Here is a 16,428-nt window from a genome sequence, read left to right as displayed (position 1 = left end):
CTTGTTGTCCTTTGTGGCCTTCTCAAGGCCTACTTTGCTGATGGATAGGAGGTTTAGTAGGTAGCTAGAGTGGGTTTAGGGGGCCTAAAAGTGTCCTGGACTTGGCACCCAAGGAGAGTCCTATACCACTCTTAGTACTCCACCTAATTCCTTTCTTTATTAAGTGAGCTAGCACAGCACCGTGAAGCTTTCCAACCCTTTATTGCATTTAGGAAGTCCTTATCCCGACATTATTTATCTTTTGGCTAAGATTCTATCTAGCCACCACTGAATTTGGATTTTGGCTAGCATGGAGATGCTGGATTCTCGAAGTTCATGGAAGTTGTGAGACTCTCCCATCTTTTCTAGTGAATACCAGACTCTTCATCGCCTTTCGCCCACAACTATGCCAGGATTCTGTTCATATCCTTCTTCACAAAGCTTCTGAGCATTTGAAAGCAACCCAATTGCGTAGGAAGAACTGGTTGTTTGCTACTAGCTTGAGACCTTGGACTCTTTCGATCGTGTTGCTGGTGAAGGATCAACTGGCCCAAACATTACTCCATGATTGACACGTTTGGCCCAGCCCGCTGCTCCCTTATAAAGTCCAACTCACTCAAGACCAAATTATTTCACCGGGTTTAGTGGCCGAAGGAGTCCGTATTTGGCCCATATTCAGTGTTTGGGCTTCGGATGAGAGAATGGGGCTCCACTTAAGCAGAATTTGCGCCTGCTGTTCTTGTGCTCAAGAAGAAGAAGGGGGGCTATTTATGTTTTTATTTAAAATAAAATAATTACAGAGAATTAACCCACCACCCGCCATGAGCACCTCCTCGAAATCGAGAAACTTCCGGCGCAGAGGTGACGAGAACGAAGATAACGAATCAAACTCTAACACAACAAACCCTTCCTACTCCTCCCGCAAATCATCTTCCAAACCAAAGAAGCTGCTGAGCTTTGCCGACGACGAAGAAGAAGATGAAGAAACCCCTCGTCCATCAAAACAGAAACCCAGCAAAACCAAATCTTCACACAAACTGACGGCCCCCAAGGATCGTCTATCTTCTTCTTCTACTACGTCAACCACTAGTACCAATACTAACAGTAATAATGTGCTTCTTCCTCAAGCTGGTACTTACACCAAAGAAGCTCTTCTTGAGCTTCAAAAGAAGACCCGCACCCTCGCTAAGCCCTCCTCCAAACCCCCCCCTCCTCCTCCTTCTTCCTCTGAACCCAAAATCATTCTCAAGGGCCTCCTCAAACCCACCCTCCCGCAAACCCTAAATCAACAAGATGCTGACCCTCCTCAGGATGAGATTATTATTGATGAAGATTATTCCTTGATTCCAGATGAGGATACTATCAAGAAAATCAGGGCTAAGAGGGAACGCTTGCGCCAGTCTAGGGCCACCGCTCCTGATTATATTTCCTTGGATGGAGGAGCTGCTACTTCTGATGCCTTCAGTGATGAGGAGCCTGAGTTTAGGAACCGAATTGCCATGATTGGCAAAAAAGACAATACTACCCCTACTACTCATGCTGTCTTTCAAGATTTTGATAATGGTAATGATAGTCATGTTATCGCAGAGGAGACTGTTGTCAATGATGAGGATGAAGAGGATAAAATTTGGGAGGAGGAGCAATTCAGGAAGGCTTTAGGCAAAAGAATGGATGATCCCTCCTCTTCCACTCCCTCCCTTTTCCCTACCCCTTCTACTTCTACTATTACTACTACCAACAATCACCGCCACTCTCACATTGTTCCCACCATTGGGGGGGCTTTTGGACCTACTCCAGGTTTAGATGCCTTATCCGTTCCCCAGCAGTCTCACATTGCTAGGAAAGCTTTGCTTGACAACCTCACCAGGCTTAAAGTGAGGATGCTACCTCTTTTCTTTTTCTTCTTTTTTTTTTTTTTTTTTTTTTTAAAGTTCTTTTTTCAATGTTTTTCCCACACATTTTAATCCATACTTCTATACCAGACCAATGACTAAGCAAGCCTCTTGAATATAGTCCTTCAAAACAGTTTCTTTGTTGAATGTCAAAATTCATTTCTTCCTTGAGCGAATGTCGAAATTCATTTCTTCCTTGAGCAAGGCCTTCAATTCCTTTTTTTTTTTTTTTTTTATCTTTTTAAAGATTCTGTTTTGTTCTTATCATATCTTATCTTGTTACATTCTGGAAAAAGTGGTGTCAATGTAAAAAATAGAGTAGGTAATTGAATTCATATGTATACTTATTAATTATTATCATACTTTTTGCTGGATTAAAACTTTCTTTCATATACCCTAAATTTTCTTTCAGGAATCTCACAATAGAACTGTTTCGTCGCTGACAAAGGCTGATGAGAATTTATCTGCCTCGTTGATGAATATTACTGCTCTTGAAAAGTCTTTATCTGCTGCTGGTGAGAAGTTCATCTTTATGCAAAAGCTTCGTGACTTTGTTTCTGTTATATGTGAATTTCTGCAGGTATGAGTTTATCTAATTCTATGTCCTGCATAGTTGGTCCACTGCACCTCTTTTTCCCCCTGATTTCTCTCTCTGCAACTCTGTTACTTATAACTCCTCACATTACCTTAACCTCTCCTTGTTGGATAGCTGGAGATCTTAGCTCATAATCACTTTGTGACTTTAACAAAACTGACATGACAGTATGTAGAAAAATAATGAGATATAAAAAAAGGGCATCAGGACTTGGAGATAATTTTACCATGCACCTCTTAGCAAACAAGAATTTTGCCTTCTAAGGTTTTATGGTTAATGTAGCTGCTCTTGGTCGTCCTTTTATATATATGTGTTATCATTATTATTAGGATTGCTCTAATATTCTGCTACACTTTCTTTGAGACCCCTGTAAAAATGTGATACTTATATGTTTGTTGTACTTTTTACTTCTCAGCATAAAGCTCCTTACATTGAAGAACTGGAAGAGCAGATGCAGACGCTTCATGAGCAACGCGCATCTGCTATTTTGGAAAGAAGAACTGCTGATAATGATGATGAAATGATGGAGGTAAAAACAGCTTTAGAAGCGGCAAAAAAGGTTTTCAGTGCACGTGGGAGCAATGAAGCAGCTATTACTGCTGCAATGAATGCAGCCCAAGATGCATCAGCTTCCATGAAAGAACAAATTAATCTACCAGTGAAGCTAGATGAATTTGGCAGAGACATCAACCAACAGAAACGTTTGGATATGAAGCGAAGGGCTGAGGCCCGTCAGCGTAGGAAAGCTCAGAAGAAATTGTCTTCAGTGGAAGTTGATGGTTCTAATCAGAAAGTAGAGGGAGAATCAAGCACAGATGAGAGCGACAGTGAAAGTGCAGCTTACCAGTCAAACCGAGATTTGTTACTCCAGACTGCTGATCAAATCTTTGGTGATGCATCAGAAGAATATTGTCAACTTTCTGTGGTTAAACAAAGGTTTGAAAACTGGAAGAAAGAATATTCAACAAGCTATCGAGATGCTTACATGTCAATAAGTGCTCCTGCCATCTTCTCTCCATATGTGAGACTAGAACTTTTGAAGTGGGACCCTCTCCATGAGGATGCAGGTTTCTTTCACATGAAATGGTATTACTCTGCCTTTTGAATGCCTAATTCTTTTACAACCTTCCATTTGGTTTCCTCTGAATTTCCTGATTTCCAGCCTTTTCTTTTCAGAGTCTCTGTTCTGCAATTTGATTTGATGATATCTTCTTTCTTCTTCTTCTTCTTTCTTCTTCTTCCTAGTTTAGAAGAAACTAGTTCTTTTTTTTTTTTGTCTAATTTGGCATCTTGCCTATGTAATTACTTTGTATATTTTATCTTTTTGCTCCTCTTTAACATTTCTCTTTATGCTGTCTTTTTCATCTTCTATTCAGGCATTCCTTGCTATCTGATTATGGTTTGCCACAAGATGGAAGTGATCTCAGTCCTGAAGATGCTGATGCTAATCTTGTTCCAGAACTAGTAGAAAAGGTTGCAATTCCTATTTTGCATCATGAAATTGCCCATTGTTGGGACATGCTCAGTACTAGAGAGACTAAGAATGCTGTTTTCGCCACAAACTTGGTAACAGATTATGTTCCTGCTTCTAGTGAGGCTCTAGCAGAGCTATTGCTCGCAATCCGTACCCGTCTAACTGATGCTGTTGTCAGCATTATGGTATATGCTTCGAACTCAAAAATTATCTCATATCTTTCCCATTTTCTCTATTCTATACTACATGCCTATGTGAATTGACATATTTTTCCCTCCAATAGTTCAAGAAGATTTGACAAATTAATTATTATTGCTGCCAACATTGTTCCAATCTTTTCTGTGCCATAGGTTCCAACATGGAGCCCAATTGAGCTTAAGGCTGTGCCAAGAGCTGCACAGATTGCAGCATATCGGTTTGGGATGTCAGTTCGCTTGATGAAAAACATCTGCTTGTGGAAAGATATTCTGTCGTTGCCAGTGCTAGAGAAACTTGCTCTTGATGATCTTTTGTGCAGGAAGGTTCTACCTCATCTTCAAAGTGTTGCATCTAATGTTCATGATGCAGTTACAAGAACTGAAAGGATTATTGCTTCTTTATCTGGTGTGTGGGCAGGTACAAGTGTAACCGCCAGCCGCAGGTACTGATAGTATCTTTTGACTTGATTTTTTGGTTCTGTTATTGAACTTTTACCCGATTTTGTGGTGTAGAATATTAATTAGCAGTAAAAGGGTCACTGTTGTGTGCAACAGTAAATGCATCAAGCCTGCAATTAAGAGGCTGCTGGTCTCTTTCTCCAAGATCTTTTCCCCTGTCCTCAATGGAAAGGATTTTGATTGTCTAGGTGATATGTTGCTGATCACTATAATACAGTTTTCTTCCCTTATGTTTTCTTGTATTAGCTCCTAGGGGTTAGTTTGGCTGGTAGGTTGTTTTACCAATAGTAATAATAACACTTATTTTTTTAGGAAAAAATAGAAAAAATAGAAAAGCATGTGGTTAGACTGTTTTCCAACTTTAATTACGTGATATTTTCTTGATAAATCAATATAATGGTTTAGGCTGTTGGCAAAGTTAAGTTTATCGCCAGAAAAAGTAAATTTTGGCTGATGTGTTGTATATTCAGCTGCTGACATAGAACTTATGTGGCACACTTTTCTCTTCTGCCATGTAAGTGCCGCATTAGCAAATTAAAGGTTTTATGGTGATATACTTAATCTTGCTAACGGACTAAATTATGTACATTAATTTGTCAAGAAAAAACACTTAAAGTTTAAAAAGATCAAACCACAAAAATGTTTTTTGTATTTCCTATGATTCCATTTTGCTAGTGTCAGATTAATTAGGGAAGTTAATTTCAATTTTTCGGTCTGTTGCCCTCAATTATATATAGGAGGGGAAAAAGGGATAATTGTCAAATTAACAATGAAAAGGGTCAAGAAACAAGGATCCTTGTTAAGTGACTTGGCACATTTCTAACAGTCAAGAGAAAGAACAACTTTCAGAAATTACTAATAGTCCACTATAAACATAAGCTTCAGCTTCATAGCAGTTATTTTTTGTTGCTCCCCCTATTTCCTGTGCATATTTCAGCAGACTTGCGTTTCTTCTAGTTTTATGTCTTCTTCAGTTGGTTATCAAACTACATTTATCTAATTGTTGAAACTACAAATTAAATTATCTTTTCTTATGTCATACAAACAAAATTTTGCAGCCATAAGTTGCAACCGTTGGTGGATTGTGTGATGTCACTGGGGAAGAGGCTGAAGGATAAGCACCCATTAGGTGCTTCCGAGATCGAGGTTAGTGGACTGGCCCGCCGACTGAAGAAGATGTTGGTTGAGCTCAATGATTATGACAAAGCCAGGGAAATAGCTAGAATGTTTAGTCTGAGGGAAGCTTTGTGATTTAAAAGGATTGATGGAGAATGCAGAGATATGGAGACACTGTATCTGAAAGAGGCATGCATCTGGTGCATGTTCATGTGTATTTCCTCCCCCGTCCGGCTTCTTAAGCATGTTCATGTTCATGTTCATCTGGAGACAATTTTTTTTTTTTTTTTTTATAAACTGTGATTTCAAAGTTTTCCTTGTGAGCCCCTTTCCCTAATAATAATTGGAAATATAACTTAAAATGGTAGATTTCCAGTAGCAAGTGTATGGAATGAATTGATGCAGCCATTCCATGTGACGCAGTTGGTGGGACGTTGTCATTTGAGTTTTCTTCAGGAATCTTGTAAATTTTGTAATGGAATGTCGCAAAAGTTTTGCCAGGCTATGCTGTTTTGATGATTGCTGGAGTTGAATGTTAAGGTTTACGAAAACAAGAATCTGGCCATGAATTCGTTCTTATTTCTCCCTTCTCTTTTTCGGAAAAGGAAAAACTTATAGAAGAAGCATTGAGGCCTACTGGTATAGTAGTAAGATGTTATTTAGAAATGTCATCCTTGAATAACTTGGAAAGGGGTGGAATCAGCGGTGTCCATGAGTTGAAAAGAAGGGATTAGCAATTGGATTAACCCTGTTCAGGTCTATTGTTTGTTTGATACACTTTGGTTTGGGGTTGGGGGAGGTGAGGAAAGGTGTTTTTATTGTTTGTAATGAATAAATAAAATAAAATAATTTGTTGATCCTAAAAAAAGGAGTAAAGAAGCCGCAATGAAAGATTTAGATTTAGCCGAAAAGAAAGAGAAGGGTAAGTGGGGTAGGCTGGCTTCCATTAATGCTGCCATGCCCACAACCTCAACCACAAGATCCTCTGGAGTTGCGCGTGCAGCCTGCCTTTACAGACAGTGGCTTACTACAACTATATATATATATATATATATATATATATTTATAAACAACGTGGGGGTGGTAAGAAAAAGAATAATGCCGCATTAGTTTACGTTTAGTTTATTTTAGTTTAGTTAGAATTATGAATGATAAAAATAGAAATCGATTTTTTGTGGTGGAAAACCAGTTTAGTAATTAAACTGATGACTGTTGCATCGCATCTTCTATCAAAACAAAATTCTGAGGCATTTCCTACGGCTTTTTTCCAGAGCATATGAACTGGTCAATCCTCATCCTCCATCCATCAATATCATATCACTCTCACTCTCACGCTCCTTACATCATCATCATTATTATTATTATTTCAATGGTGTTCTCTTTAGTCTCATGTGTATATATATTCGTGCTTCGGTGTCTGTATGTGACAGTGCAACTGTAAGAACCAACGCATAATTAAATTGGTGCTACTACTTTTCACATATTTCCTGCATATGATGGGTTCTTCGTATTCCTTCCTTTTCCTTTTCTCATTTCTCTTCTCCTTGTTCTGCTCTTCTTCTTATTATTGCATTGCTGCATCTTCTTTATACACTAGTAGCCGGAAGTTGCTGCTGCTTGACAATGACCCTCTTCCTCTCACTCCTCCTATGGGGTAACTCATTTTTCATCTCTGCTTATCATAGTTACATCCAACTGCTTGCATTTTATAATTCCAAAATTTGTTTTGGCACAGGTGGAACAGTTGGAATCACTTTCACTGCCAGATTAATGAGACCGTTATTAAAGAAACGGGTAAAATTAGTCTAGAAGAAAAATCATTAAGCTGACTCCAGTGTACCTTTCATTTCATTGATAATATATTTATGTGTTGCTGTGGCTAGCTTACCTCTCAACAAAAACACATTATCTGCCCTTTCATTTCATTTCGTTTCATATATATGACATATCCCTAAGAAGGAATTGCTAGCTAATAGGATGGATGGATATTGATTGATGAAAATAATAACAGAAGTCCATATATTATAGACTTAAATAAAATTAAGTTGATCGGACATGTTTCAAATCAGTTGCATGGATCAATAAATAAAAGCCTTTTTGGTTGAACACAGCTGACGCTTTAGTCTCAACTGGGCTTGCTAAGCTTGGATACCTCTATGTCAATATAGATGACTGTTGGGGTGAATCAAAACGTGACCGCCAGGTTCGCTTTCTCTCTTTCCTCAAGCCGCCGTTTTGATTTCTTCTTGCAATGCAGTCTTTCTATATATAAAAGATAAGTATGCCTCTCTTTTCCAAAAACAAATGGATAACCAGTGGAGTACTTTCTTCTTCATACATATATATTATGATATTAGGGAAATCTTGAAGCCAACAAGACTACATTCCCTTCTGGTATTAAAGCTGTAGCAGATTATGTTCATAGCAAGGGTCTCAAGTTAGGAATCTACGCAGATGCAGGGTAATTTGCAAAAGACATGTCAAAGACTATACTCCTTCTTTCTTCATTATTACTTGGATTGGATATATGACACTCAACTTAATAGCTTCCTGTACTTGTTAGGCTCAGAACTTGTACGGGAAGGGTGCCAGGCTCACTTGGGCATGAAGAGCAAGATGCCGCCACATTTGCTTCATGGGTACATCATATGCCGATGGAGTTTGATTTTAGAAGTCGCAAACTGATTATATAGGCCTGTTTTGGGTTGCTAATTAGTTCCATTTCAAAACAGGGAATTGACTACCTCAAGTATGACAATTGTTATAACAATGATACTAAACCAACTGTCAGGTCTTTCTCCTGTAGCTCTTTAGGATTAACTCCAACCTGCTCCCTTTTTCTTTTTTTATGTTATTTTAATTATATATTATATTAATGAATGATTTAGTTGCTCTACAGATACAAAGTAATGTCGGATGCTCTAAAGAAGACGGGGCGCTCCATCTTTTTCTCTCTGTGTGAATGGTATGCACAAAACTAAACTATTGACGTAAAGATGTATATATTAAATGGTTACGGACTCAAAAGAATTACTGCATAATAAACGATTCTGTGTTTGATCAAACAGGGGAGACATGAGCCCAGCACTATGGGGAGGAGATATCGGTAATAGCTGGAGAACAACAGATGACATATCGGACTCATGGGAGAGGTAATATATATATCTGGAGATGATTTTGAGGAATGCAGATGCATTGATTAGTTAGTAAAGTAAATGTTATCTGTAACAGTATGCTGAAGATAGCTGACATGAACCAAGTGTATGCTGATTATGCTAAGCCTGGTGGCTGGAATGGTTAGTATTATAGTGATGATTTGTTCTTAATTGCTTATATAATCATCAAGTCCTGAAAGGAACAGCGTGTTCTTGTCAGACCCAGACATGCTAGAAGTGGGGAATGGAGGAATGAAGTACAGTGAATACGTGGTGCATTTTAGCATTTGGGCCATCTCTAAGGTAAAACATGAAATAATTAGATTGATTTGGAAAGAAGAGGGAATGAAGATAGAGATGGGCGTTCGTTGCAGGCACCACTTCTTCTAGGATGTGATGTTCGATCGATGACGGATGAAACTATGCAGATCATAAGTAACGAGGAGGTAATAGGCATAAATCAAGGTACGTTGCCGTTGCCATAAAATATTATGCATCCGAATGGAGATTAAGGTACACATGCTGATGCTGAATTGTGATGGACGATAGATTCCCTGGGGGTTCAAGCCAAAAAGGTTAGAATGGAAGGAGAGCGAGATGTGAGATATAAACTGAAACCCTTCTCAAATTTCGTGCTGAATTATGATTTACTATTGCTATGATCAATTAATTAAATTCAAAACAGATATGGGCAGGACCTCTTTCTGGGAATAGAATAGTGATTCTGTTAGTAAACAGAAAGAAATATAAATCCACAATGACCGCACATTGGGACGATATTGGCATCACCCCAAACCATACACTTGTTGAAGCAAGAGATGTTTGGGAGGTGCGTAGTTAACTACACTACTGCTACAATTCATTTTGGGTGCCATTTTCCTTGTTTCTCTAACCTTCTATTTCTCTTTTCCCATCAGCAGCATCAAACCCTCACAACGCAGTTTCAAGATAAGTTAACAACAGATGTGGATCCTCGTGCATGCAAGCTCTATGTCTTAACTCCAATCTCACAATAACTAGAAAACAAAATACTACTACTAATGTGTGTACGCTCAAAGCATTTGTAATAGAACTTAATGAATATTTACTGCCATTTTCAAGGTCCAAGGCATTCTGTCACTGTCTCTCTCTTTCCCTCACATCGTACGCAACCCTTATTCAATTTCAATGGTAGACCCGTGCTTATGATTCTCTATTCTTCTCATCACAATGAACCACCCTTCTGGGATGAGCATGATGCCAGAACTCTGGTTTTTCTCCTCAACAAATTAAAAAAAAAAAAAATCACTTTCAAGAAGGGGGCTTCAGATACAACAACCTAGTGAACAATGAGAAACAAATGAAAAGAGAAAAACACTCATCCAAGGATGCAGCTTCTACAGAAGATTAAATTTCTATTCTTTTTGGCAGATAACAGGCTCACAATCATGCCATTTGCCAGCTATCACATATGCCATGAAGAGAAGTAAATGTTCCCACGTCTTAAACAAATGTCAATCAACTTTAACAACATTAAAATCTTGGTAACTTCCAAGGAATTTTACAACTGTTCACAAATGTTTCTTCTTTTTAACTTCTCCCGTTGCAGCGGTGAACAGTTCCATTACTCTGTTCTCTCTGCTTCAGGCTGTAGTGATTTAAACCCCATATTCGAATTGTTCGGTCATCACTACCTGAAGCCAGCATGTGAAGGTTTTCTGGATTCCAGCTCACACAGTTAACAGCTCCAGAATGTCCCGGTAGCGCCAGCAGTAATTCACCAGAGCCTCTATGCCATATATACACCTGCAACAAGCCCCGCAACTTCATTGTCAATCCCAAAGTCATCTTAAAATCTATAAAATCATGTCCAAGAAATTTTTGAAATTTCAGATGGAAGTTGAAGTAATAATTTACCACACCAAAACGGATAGAGTGATAGGATGGTGCTGCTCCTTTTAAAAAACAACTATTATGTCAAATTCCTACTGCCTACCTAAGTAGGTTGAACACTTCATTGGTGCCAATTAAGCAAAGCCAAAACCTGCATACCCATGCTCAATGGTGCTGTCCCATTAAATGCCAGTGTTTAGATTTGGCTGGCTTCAAACTACTGGAACACTTTTAGTTTCTTCCTTAATCTAGATCCAAAGCATACATGTATCTTTCATGTAATGGTCAACCAGCATTCCACAAACAACGTATGCACAAACAGCACCATCATATTTTAATAACAAATGCAGAAGTGCAAGAATAAAATAACAGTAATTCAAAAGTTAAAAACTTGGACAAGCAGAGGATGCACATTCTAAGGAGGCAGTTTCATCATTCTCATTAAATTCAGCATAAAAGCATAAAGAAGTACCTGAGAATCCTCACTACCACTTGCAATAAATGCTTGCTCAAATCCACCAAAGCAGGATCTGATTATAAAACGAGTACGTGTGTGGCCTTTATACGTAGACACAATCTTGGGACTGCCTTCTATGTTCCACAGATGGAGTTCTTGGTTTATAAGGTTAACCAGAAGGAACTTATTGTCTTTTGATAGTGAAAATGAAGTGATCGTTTCCTCCTCTTCAATCAGACTCTCAAATTTAGCTTCCCTGTCAAGCAACAGTATTGAATTTTCTTTGCACATGCTTATGATCTTCTTTCCATCATCAGTTATGGCCATATCTGATATCCTGAGTGTCTTCTGCTCTTTCCAACATTCCAGCTCCTTCCCATCCAAATCCCACAAGCAGATGCTCCTGTCTGTCATGCCGGCAAATATCCCCCTGCCATCAGGAAACCATCCACAGGAAACCAAGCCAACACCAGATTTTTCATGAATATGGATGCATTCCCCAGAACTGACATCCCAGCGTCTGATAACCTCTTCCTGTCCGCAGGTAAGGAGTTGGCTGTCATCAGGACTCCATGAAACAGTCAACACAGGTTTACGGTGACCCTTTAGGGTATGCTTCAATGCAACTATACCGTCCTCTTTAATCTATAATAATTAAACAAAAACAGTCAAATAAAAGCCAAATTTATTCTATACTAGCCACGTTTCTTCGAGAATAAAGCAGCAATTTATGATTCATCAATTACTCCCTAAGATATCCAGTTAACAGAAAACATCGTGCATACAAGTAATTTGTGTGTGTTGCAAAATGTGGAAAAGGAAAATGAAAAGGGAGGGAATTTACGTGGAAAATAGTGTAAGATGTAGCTAACAATAAAAAGGCAAAGAGCATCTGGTACCATTGGTATCACAGGAATTAAAAAAAATAGCCCCTCATGTATAATTGGAAAATCTCATAATACCCTACTCCTATCAACACTAATAGTATAAAATTCAAACCAGCATTATACTAAAAGGATCAGAGGTTTAATCTTCACAATCTTTGCCTCCTCTATAAGTGCTTTTACGCTTGCATTTGACAACTTTATGTCTCTCTCAACTACTCAGCCATAGACTATGATTAACAAACTCTGACAGTCCAATACATGCCACCCTTAAGCTTCAAACTCAATATCTCATATAGTCATCTGAAAACATCCACTCACAGCACAATATGAATATCTACAACTGTATCTATGGACACCCTTTTTTCAGTTGATATGACCGATAACTAGACAAGCATTAAATCTACAAAATCACTGCACATTGATGTTCATATAAAAGCAAAAATGAGTGTAAGCCAGTTGTCAATTCATCATAACTTAATGTTCACAAAACAAGACTCTATTATGCTTAATTGAGGTGAATTGAATCCAGTGTGCCACATAGATGATAGAATGAACTGTGTGATCATAAGCTAAAAATAACAAAAAGACACGTACCTCCCATATGATTGCTGACTGATCTTTGGAAGATGAGGCCAAATACTTGCCATTATGTGAAAATTGCAAAAACCAAACTTCATCATCATGTGCTTCAAGAATCTGTTCATTTGATGTAAAAAAGAGAACTTACACAATGAAAATTATTACATAATGGGTAAGATTGATTCTAACTAAGCAGCAAGTCTGCAGCCCATTCACAGCTGTATCTCATATTGTGGGTAAGTTACATTATAAATATGGCAGAACTCCAGTTCACTTTGTATATCAATGACACAGAGTACATCAACAATGTCTATACTGCAATTAACAGGGAATGAAAACAAGGATATCAAAACATGACAGCAGTAATTCCAAACACAAAATCTGAAAAAACTAGTGGCTCAGAGAGGCAACAACAAAAAGAACCCTCCAATCCTACAGAGGACTCAAAGCACAGTATTTTGGCCATGGAACTGTAGCTCAGAATACACAACTATTATACTTTTTCATTCTCTCCAAATATACCAAATTACCACAACTTCCTTTTCTGATTAACCAGCAAGACAAAGTAAACACTCTCAGTAACAACTAACAAGAAAGGTAGTGCCCATAGTTCTCTCGACAAAAGGAAGTAGAAGATGGTCAGTTGTCTTCTATGATACAGTACTACTTCAAAGTTACAAGATTTTTGAAGTTAAAACCTTTCCCGAAGCAGCCATCCAAATCAAGAAAATAACCCCTGGAGGTGCCTTAACCTTCAATTGCACTTCCAAATAATTTAAATATCCAAATCGTCTTTTAGCCTAATGTAAGAAATGGCTCGCATCAAAATCCCAGCTCTTTCTAAAACTCTAGCATATCCCTTCCAGTTCTGTGGTTCCATATCCAGTAACTAACTACAGAAGATCAAGAAATAGAACAAGAACAAGAATTCTTGACTTTGGACTTTCCTTGTAAACTACAGAACCAAAAAACTCACAGGATTTGCAGTGAACTAGCATATACGATGTTGTAACAGGAAAGTCAGTTTTTAATAGTCATACACTAGACCAGGACTTGTGCCAGAACTGAACTCTCATACCATCACCAATTTTAATAAGTGAATTACCTGAAGAAATAAAGTCTAACATCCATTGATGCTATTCTAAAAGCCTACCCTCTGTTGGCAACATCAGCACATTTAACCCAAGCTAAAATAAGGAACACTGTAATTCCTCTTCTTTCTTCCCTAAACTTTCATTCAAATCCATTTCCCAGGAAGGGACACATACATATGACTAAGCCAGAAGCTACAATATAAGAATCCTAATCAAAGAAAGACTTCTCCCAGAAACTATGCATTGTGCATACACATTGTAAGCAATCATAAATATGATTAGCTGTGAAAAAAGTGATCTGCATAAACAGTACAACACCTCAAAGTTTATGTCCCAACTTTAACAAACTAAGAATTGAATTTCAATGAAATATTAGAGACAATAAAAGGAAATCGTCATTAACTTAATTTCTCGTATCCAAAAACAAAGTTGATTTAGATTCTTTTTTGTGGGCCAATGAAATGAGAGGGCAAACAGATAGAGAAGATACAAGTTATTCATAGAAAAGGACCATAAAGCCATAAGACATCTAACCTGCAATGTTTGAGAAGGAATCCAGTTTCTTCCACATTGATGATCTGAGTACAACGACAAATCACTATCCAAAGTATTGTGGAAGACACAAGCATCACGTTGCACATCAAGAGCCTTCTCAACAAGATGTTCCAACCTTTTCTCAGGAATCATGACAGTAGGAGGTAACAATTTCTGTAATTTTTCTAGAATCTTTGACCTAGCATTTGAACCCTCAGTATCCTGGCAAAAAATAAAACACCGTGCAGGAGAGATAACGCAGGCAGCAAGCTCATGAATACGGTTCAAATTAATACGAAGAGGAACTATCTCATTCCTTAGAGTGTCCAGGGCAGCAACAATATCATCCACTTTCAGAAGTTTCAGGAACTTCTGCTCTAATAGTAAGAAAGATGCCATTTTGACAGTTGTTTCATCCAAAACACCAATTTTACGCAACGTCGCCACACTTTCATCCCACTTTTCATCGATGACTTGCTGCATAAACAAGCTAACTACAGGTGAGTGCAACGGTATTCCTGATTCTTCCTCCAATAGGGCCCCACTCTTGTCATAGCCAAGTGAGTACAATGCCCTGGTTATGATTTTGACGAATTCCAATCTTTTAATGACTCCTCTTGAACCAACTGTTTCTCCATCTCCTTGGGAGTTTAGAGGCCTGGCCATCAAGTCTCCCAAAGAGCAAGATACAGGTCCTGTAACAGATGAGTGGTCCAAAAAGGTTCTGACTTCTCCTACGGGCAGCTTGACACGTTTCAAAGGCGGCTCATTATCCTCTACAACTCCCATGAAATGTACAAGTCAGCCCATATATACTCTACAAGAGAAGTGCGAATCACGTATGAGAGGGAAAAAAATCATGATCCTAGAAGCATCCTGGAGAAAAGGAAAAAAAAAAAAAAAAAAGAAGAAATGGAAATATATACAATGACAGCCAGAGGGAATAGATTCACAAGATAGAGATAAGTAAGAAACCAAGCAGCGAAAACATGAAATTTAAAAGGCCTAAAAATGGATTAAAGAACAATGTGTATTCCAAAAAGGAATGGTCATGAACAATAAACTAGTAGCATGACCAAATAAGGAATAGAGCAGTAGAAGAAATCAGCATCAGCATTTAAAGGAACATTCTAAAAAGAAGTTGAAAAAGTCAAGAAATGGATACCAGCATCAGCAATTAAGAGAACATTGTGAAAAGAAGAAGTTGGAAAGATCAAGAAACTGATAGGGGCATCAGAAATAAAGAGAAGGTTCCAAAAAGAAGTAGGAGAAAAATGAAGAAGTAGATAGCAGCATCAGAAAATCTAACCAGTAAAATCAATTAATTTCAGACTATCTAATTGTGAAAACTTGGGTGGTAAAGAATAAGGTGAATTAAGGAAATGATTTAAAAAAAATTGACAAAAAAAGTAAAAAATAAAAATAAAAAGAAGTAAAAATAGAGGGAAAGAAAATAGTTGATGCAGTAATGGATTGAGAAGTAAAAGAAGAAGCAAAACAATTGGGTAGTTATTAGGTAACAAAAGATTGATTCGATGGATAATCGTAATAGGAAAGTTGAATCGTTTCAAAGTAAAGTAAAGTAAAGAAGCAGTGAATGAATGATTGATAGTTATTAAATAATAAATAAAAAAAAGAAAAAAAAAAGAATTGATCAAAAAGAACAAAAATCTATGCACATGAAAGAAAGATTGGTAACTGAAAATAAAATAGAAGAGAAAAGAAAGGGAGAGGAAATGTTACCAGATAGCATTACCCAGAGATAGAGAGAGAGACAGAGAGAAGCCCCAAATAGGGAAATAGAAATCCAATGAGAGAAATGGGGGATTCTTGTTTCCTTATAGTTTTTGCAATTGATAATATAATATCTGGTTTTCTTCTCATATCATATCATTTTTAATTTATATACAAACGGGGAACGGTGGCACTTTCTCCATCTGCCCTTCATCATTTCCCGAAATTACACCTGACATCCCTCTCTTTCTTCTTCTTCTTCTGCTTGGCTTTGCTATTTTTTTCTCCAAATATACCCTTCCGTGATGATGATTATGAAAGTTTGCTCTTCTTTTGGCAATGGATAGGGGGATAATAATAATAATAGTGTGCTATGCTGGAACCAAATACTAATTAGTTTGTCA

At 37.8% G+C, this 16,428-nt stretch overlaps 3 protein-coding genes across 9 annotated transcripts; 2 read left to right on the top strand and 1 right to left on the bottom strand.

Moving 5' to 3' along the window:
- Positions 1–41: 41 nt before the first annotated feature.
- On the top strand, positions 42–6,212 carry LOC8260753 (transcriptional repressor ILP1). Its single transcript, XM_002513108.4, has 6 exons — positions 42–1,853; positions 2,284–2,451; positions 2,882–3,552; positions 3,843–4,125; positions 4,291–4,580; positions 5,655–6,212. Exons 1-6 carry the CDS (start codon positions 801–803, stop codon positions 5,845–5,847), a joined length of 2,658 nt encoding a protein of 885 aa, XP_002513154.1. The 5' UTR covers positions 42–800; the 3' UTR covers positions 5,848–6,212.
- A 617-nt stretch (positions 6,213–6,829) lies between these two features.
- On the top strand, positions 6,830–9,974 carry LOC8260752 (alpha-galactosidase 1). Of its 4 annotated transcripts, none has more exons than XM_048379006.1 (15): positions 6,830–6,996; positions 7,310–7,366; positions 7,448–7,506; positions 7,824–7,915; positions 8,070–8,173; positions 8,276–8,351; positions 8,445–8,503; positions 8,612–8,677; positions 8,781–8,864; positions 8,944–9,008; positions 9,088–9,170; positions 9,242–9,332; positions 9,417–9,466; positions 9,553–9,696; positions 9,785–9,974. In XM_048379006.1, the coding sequence occupies exons 1-15, from the start codon at positions 6,989–6,991 to the stop codon at positions 9,881–9,883; spliced, it is 1,137 nt and encodes a 378-aa protein (XP_048234963.1). In that variant the 5' UTR covers positions 6,830–6,988; the 3' UTR covers positions 9,884–9,974. The 4 variants fall into 4 exon arrangements, with proteins under 4 accessions (XP_048234963.1, XP_025012044.1, XP_002513153.2 ...); XM_048379005.1 differs by lacking the exon at positions 6,830–6,996 and adding an exon at positions 7,033–7,149; XM_025156276.2 differs by lacking the exon at positions 6,830–6,996 and having other exon boundaries at positions 7,021–7,366.
- Positions 9,975–10,207: 233 nt separating this feature from the next.
- LOC8260751 (WD repeat-containing protein 26 homolog) lies at positions 10,208–16,190 on the bottom strand. Of its 4 annotated transcripts, none has more exons than XM_048379001.1 (5): positions 16,034–16,190; positions 14,291–15,107; positions 12,678–12,779; positions 11,212–11,841; positions 10,208–10,652 (listed from the first exon to the last, which is right to left on the bottom strand). In XM_048379001.1, the coding sequence occupies exons 2-5, from the start codon at positions 15,077–15,079 to the stop codon at positions 10,437–10,439; spliced, it is 1,737 nt and encodes a 578-aa protein (XP_048234958.1). In that variant the 5' UTR covers positions 15,080–15,107; positions 16,034–16,190; the 3' UTR covers positions 10,208–10,436. The 4 variants fall into 4 exon arrangements, with proteins under 4 accessions (XP_048234958.1, XP_048234961.1, XP_048234959.1 ...); XM_048379004.1 differs by having other exon boundaries at positions 14,291–15,066; positions 16,034–16,189; XM_048379002.1 differs by having other exon boundaries at positions 14,291–15,166; positions 16,034–16,184.
- Between the last annotated feature and the right edge of the window lie 238 nt (positions 16,191–16,428).

The sequence above is a fragment of the Ricinus communis genome, chromosome 9, assembly GCF_019578655.1.
Source record: "Ricinus communis isolate WT05 ecotype wild-type chromosome 9, ASM1957865v1, whole genome shotgun sequence".
In the NCBI taxonomy this organism is placed as follows: Eukaryota; Viridiplantae; Streptophyta; class Magnoliopsida; order Malpighiales; family Euphorbiaceae; genus Ricinus; species Ricinus communis.
Note: the sequence above shows the minus strand (reverse complement) of the source record. Positions and strands in the feature narration are given on the sequence as shown.

What these genes read in the sequence shown, in the direction of transcription:
- LOC8260753 (XM_002513108.4), top strand. Translation starts at nt 801, where the DNA reads ATGAGCACCTCCTCGAAATCGAGAAACTTCCGGCGCAGAGGTGACGAG. An exon ending in TTATATGTGAATTTCTGCAG is followed by an intron (nt 2,452 to 2,881) that starts GTATGAGTTTAT and finishes TTTACTTCTCAG; the next exon opens with CATAAAGCTCCTTACATTGA. An exon ending in ATGCTGTTGTCAGCATTATG is followed by an intron (nt 4,126 to 4,290) that starts GTATATGCTTCG and finishes TCTGTGCCATAG; the next exon opens with GTTCCAACATGGAGCCCAAT.
- LOC8260752 (XM_025156276.2), top strand. Translation starts at nt 7,206, where the DNA reads ATGATGGGTTCTTCGTATTCCTTCCTTTTCCTTTTCTCATTTCTCTTC. An exon ending in GACCGTTATTAAAGAAACGG is followed by an intron (nt 7,507 to 7,823) that starts GTAAAATTAGTC and finishes GGTTGAACACAG; the next exon opens with CTGACGCTTTAGTCTCAACT. An exon ending in TAAGCCTGGTGGCTGGAATG is followed by an intron (nt 9,009 to 9,087) that starts GTTAGTATTATA and finishes TGTTCTTGTCAG; the next exon opens with ACCCAGACATGCTAGAAGTG.
- LOC8260751 (XM_048379001.1), bottom strand. Translation starts at nt 15,079, where the DNA reads ATGGGAGTTGTAGAGGATAATGAGCCGCCTTTGAAACGTGTCAAGCTG. An exon ending in TTCCTTCTCAAACATTGCAG is followed by an intron (nt 12,780 to 14,290) that starts GTTAGATGTCTT and finishes TCAAATGAACAG; the next exon opens with ATTCTTGAAGCACATGATGA. An exon ending in GTGGTAGTGAGGATTCTCAG is followed by an intron (nt 10,653 to 11,211) that starts GTACTTCTTTAT and finishes GGCTTGTTGCAG; the next exon opens with GTGTATATATGGCATAGAGG.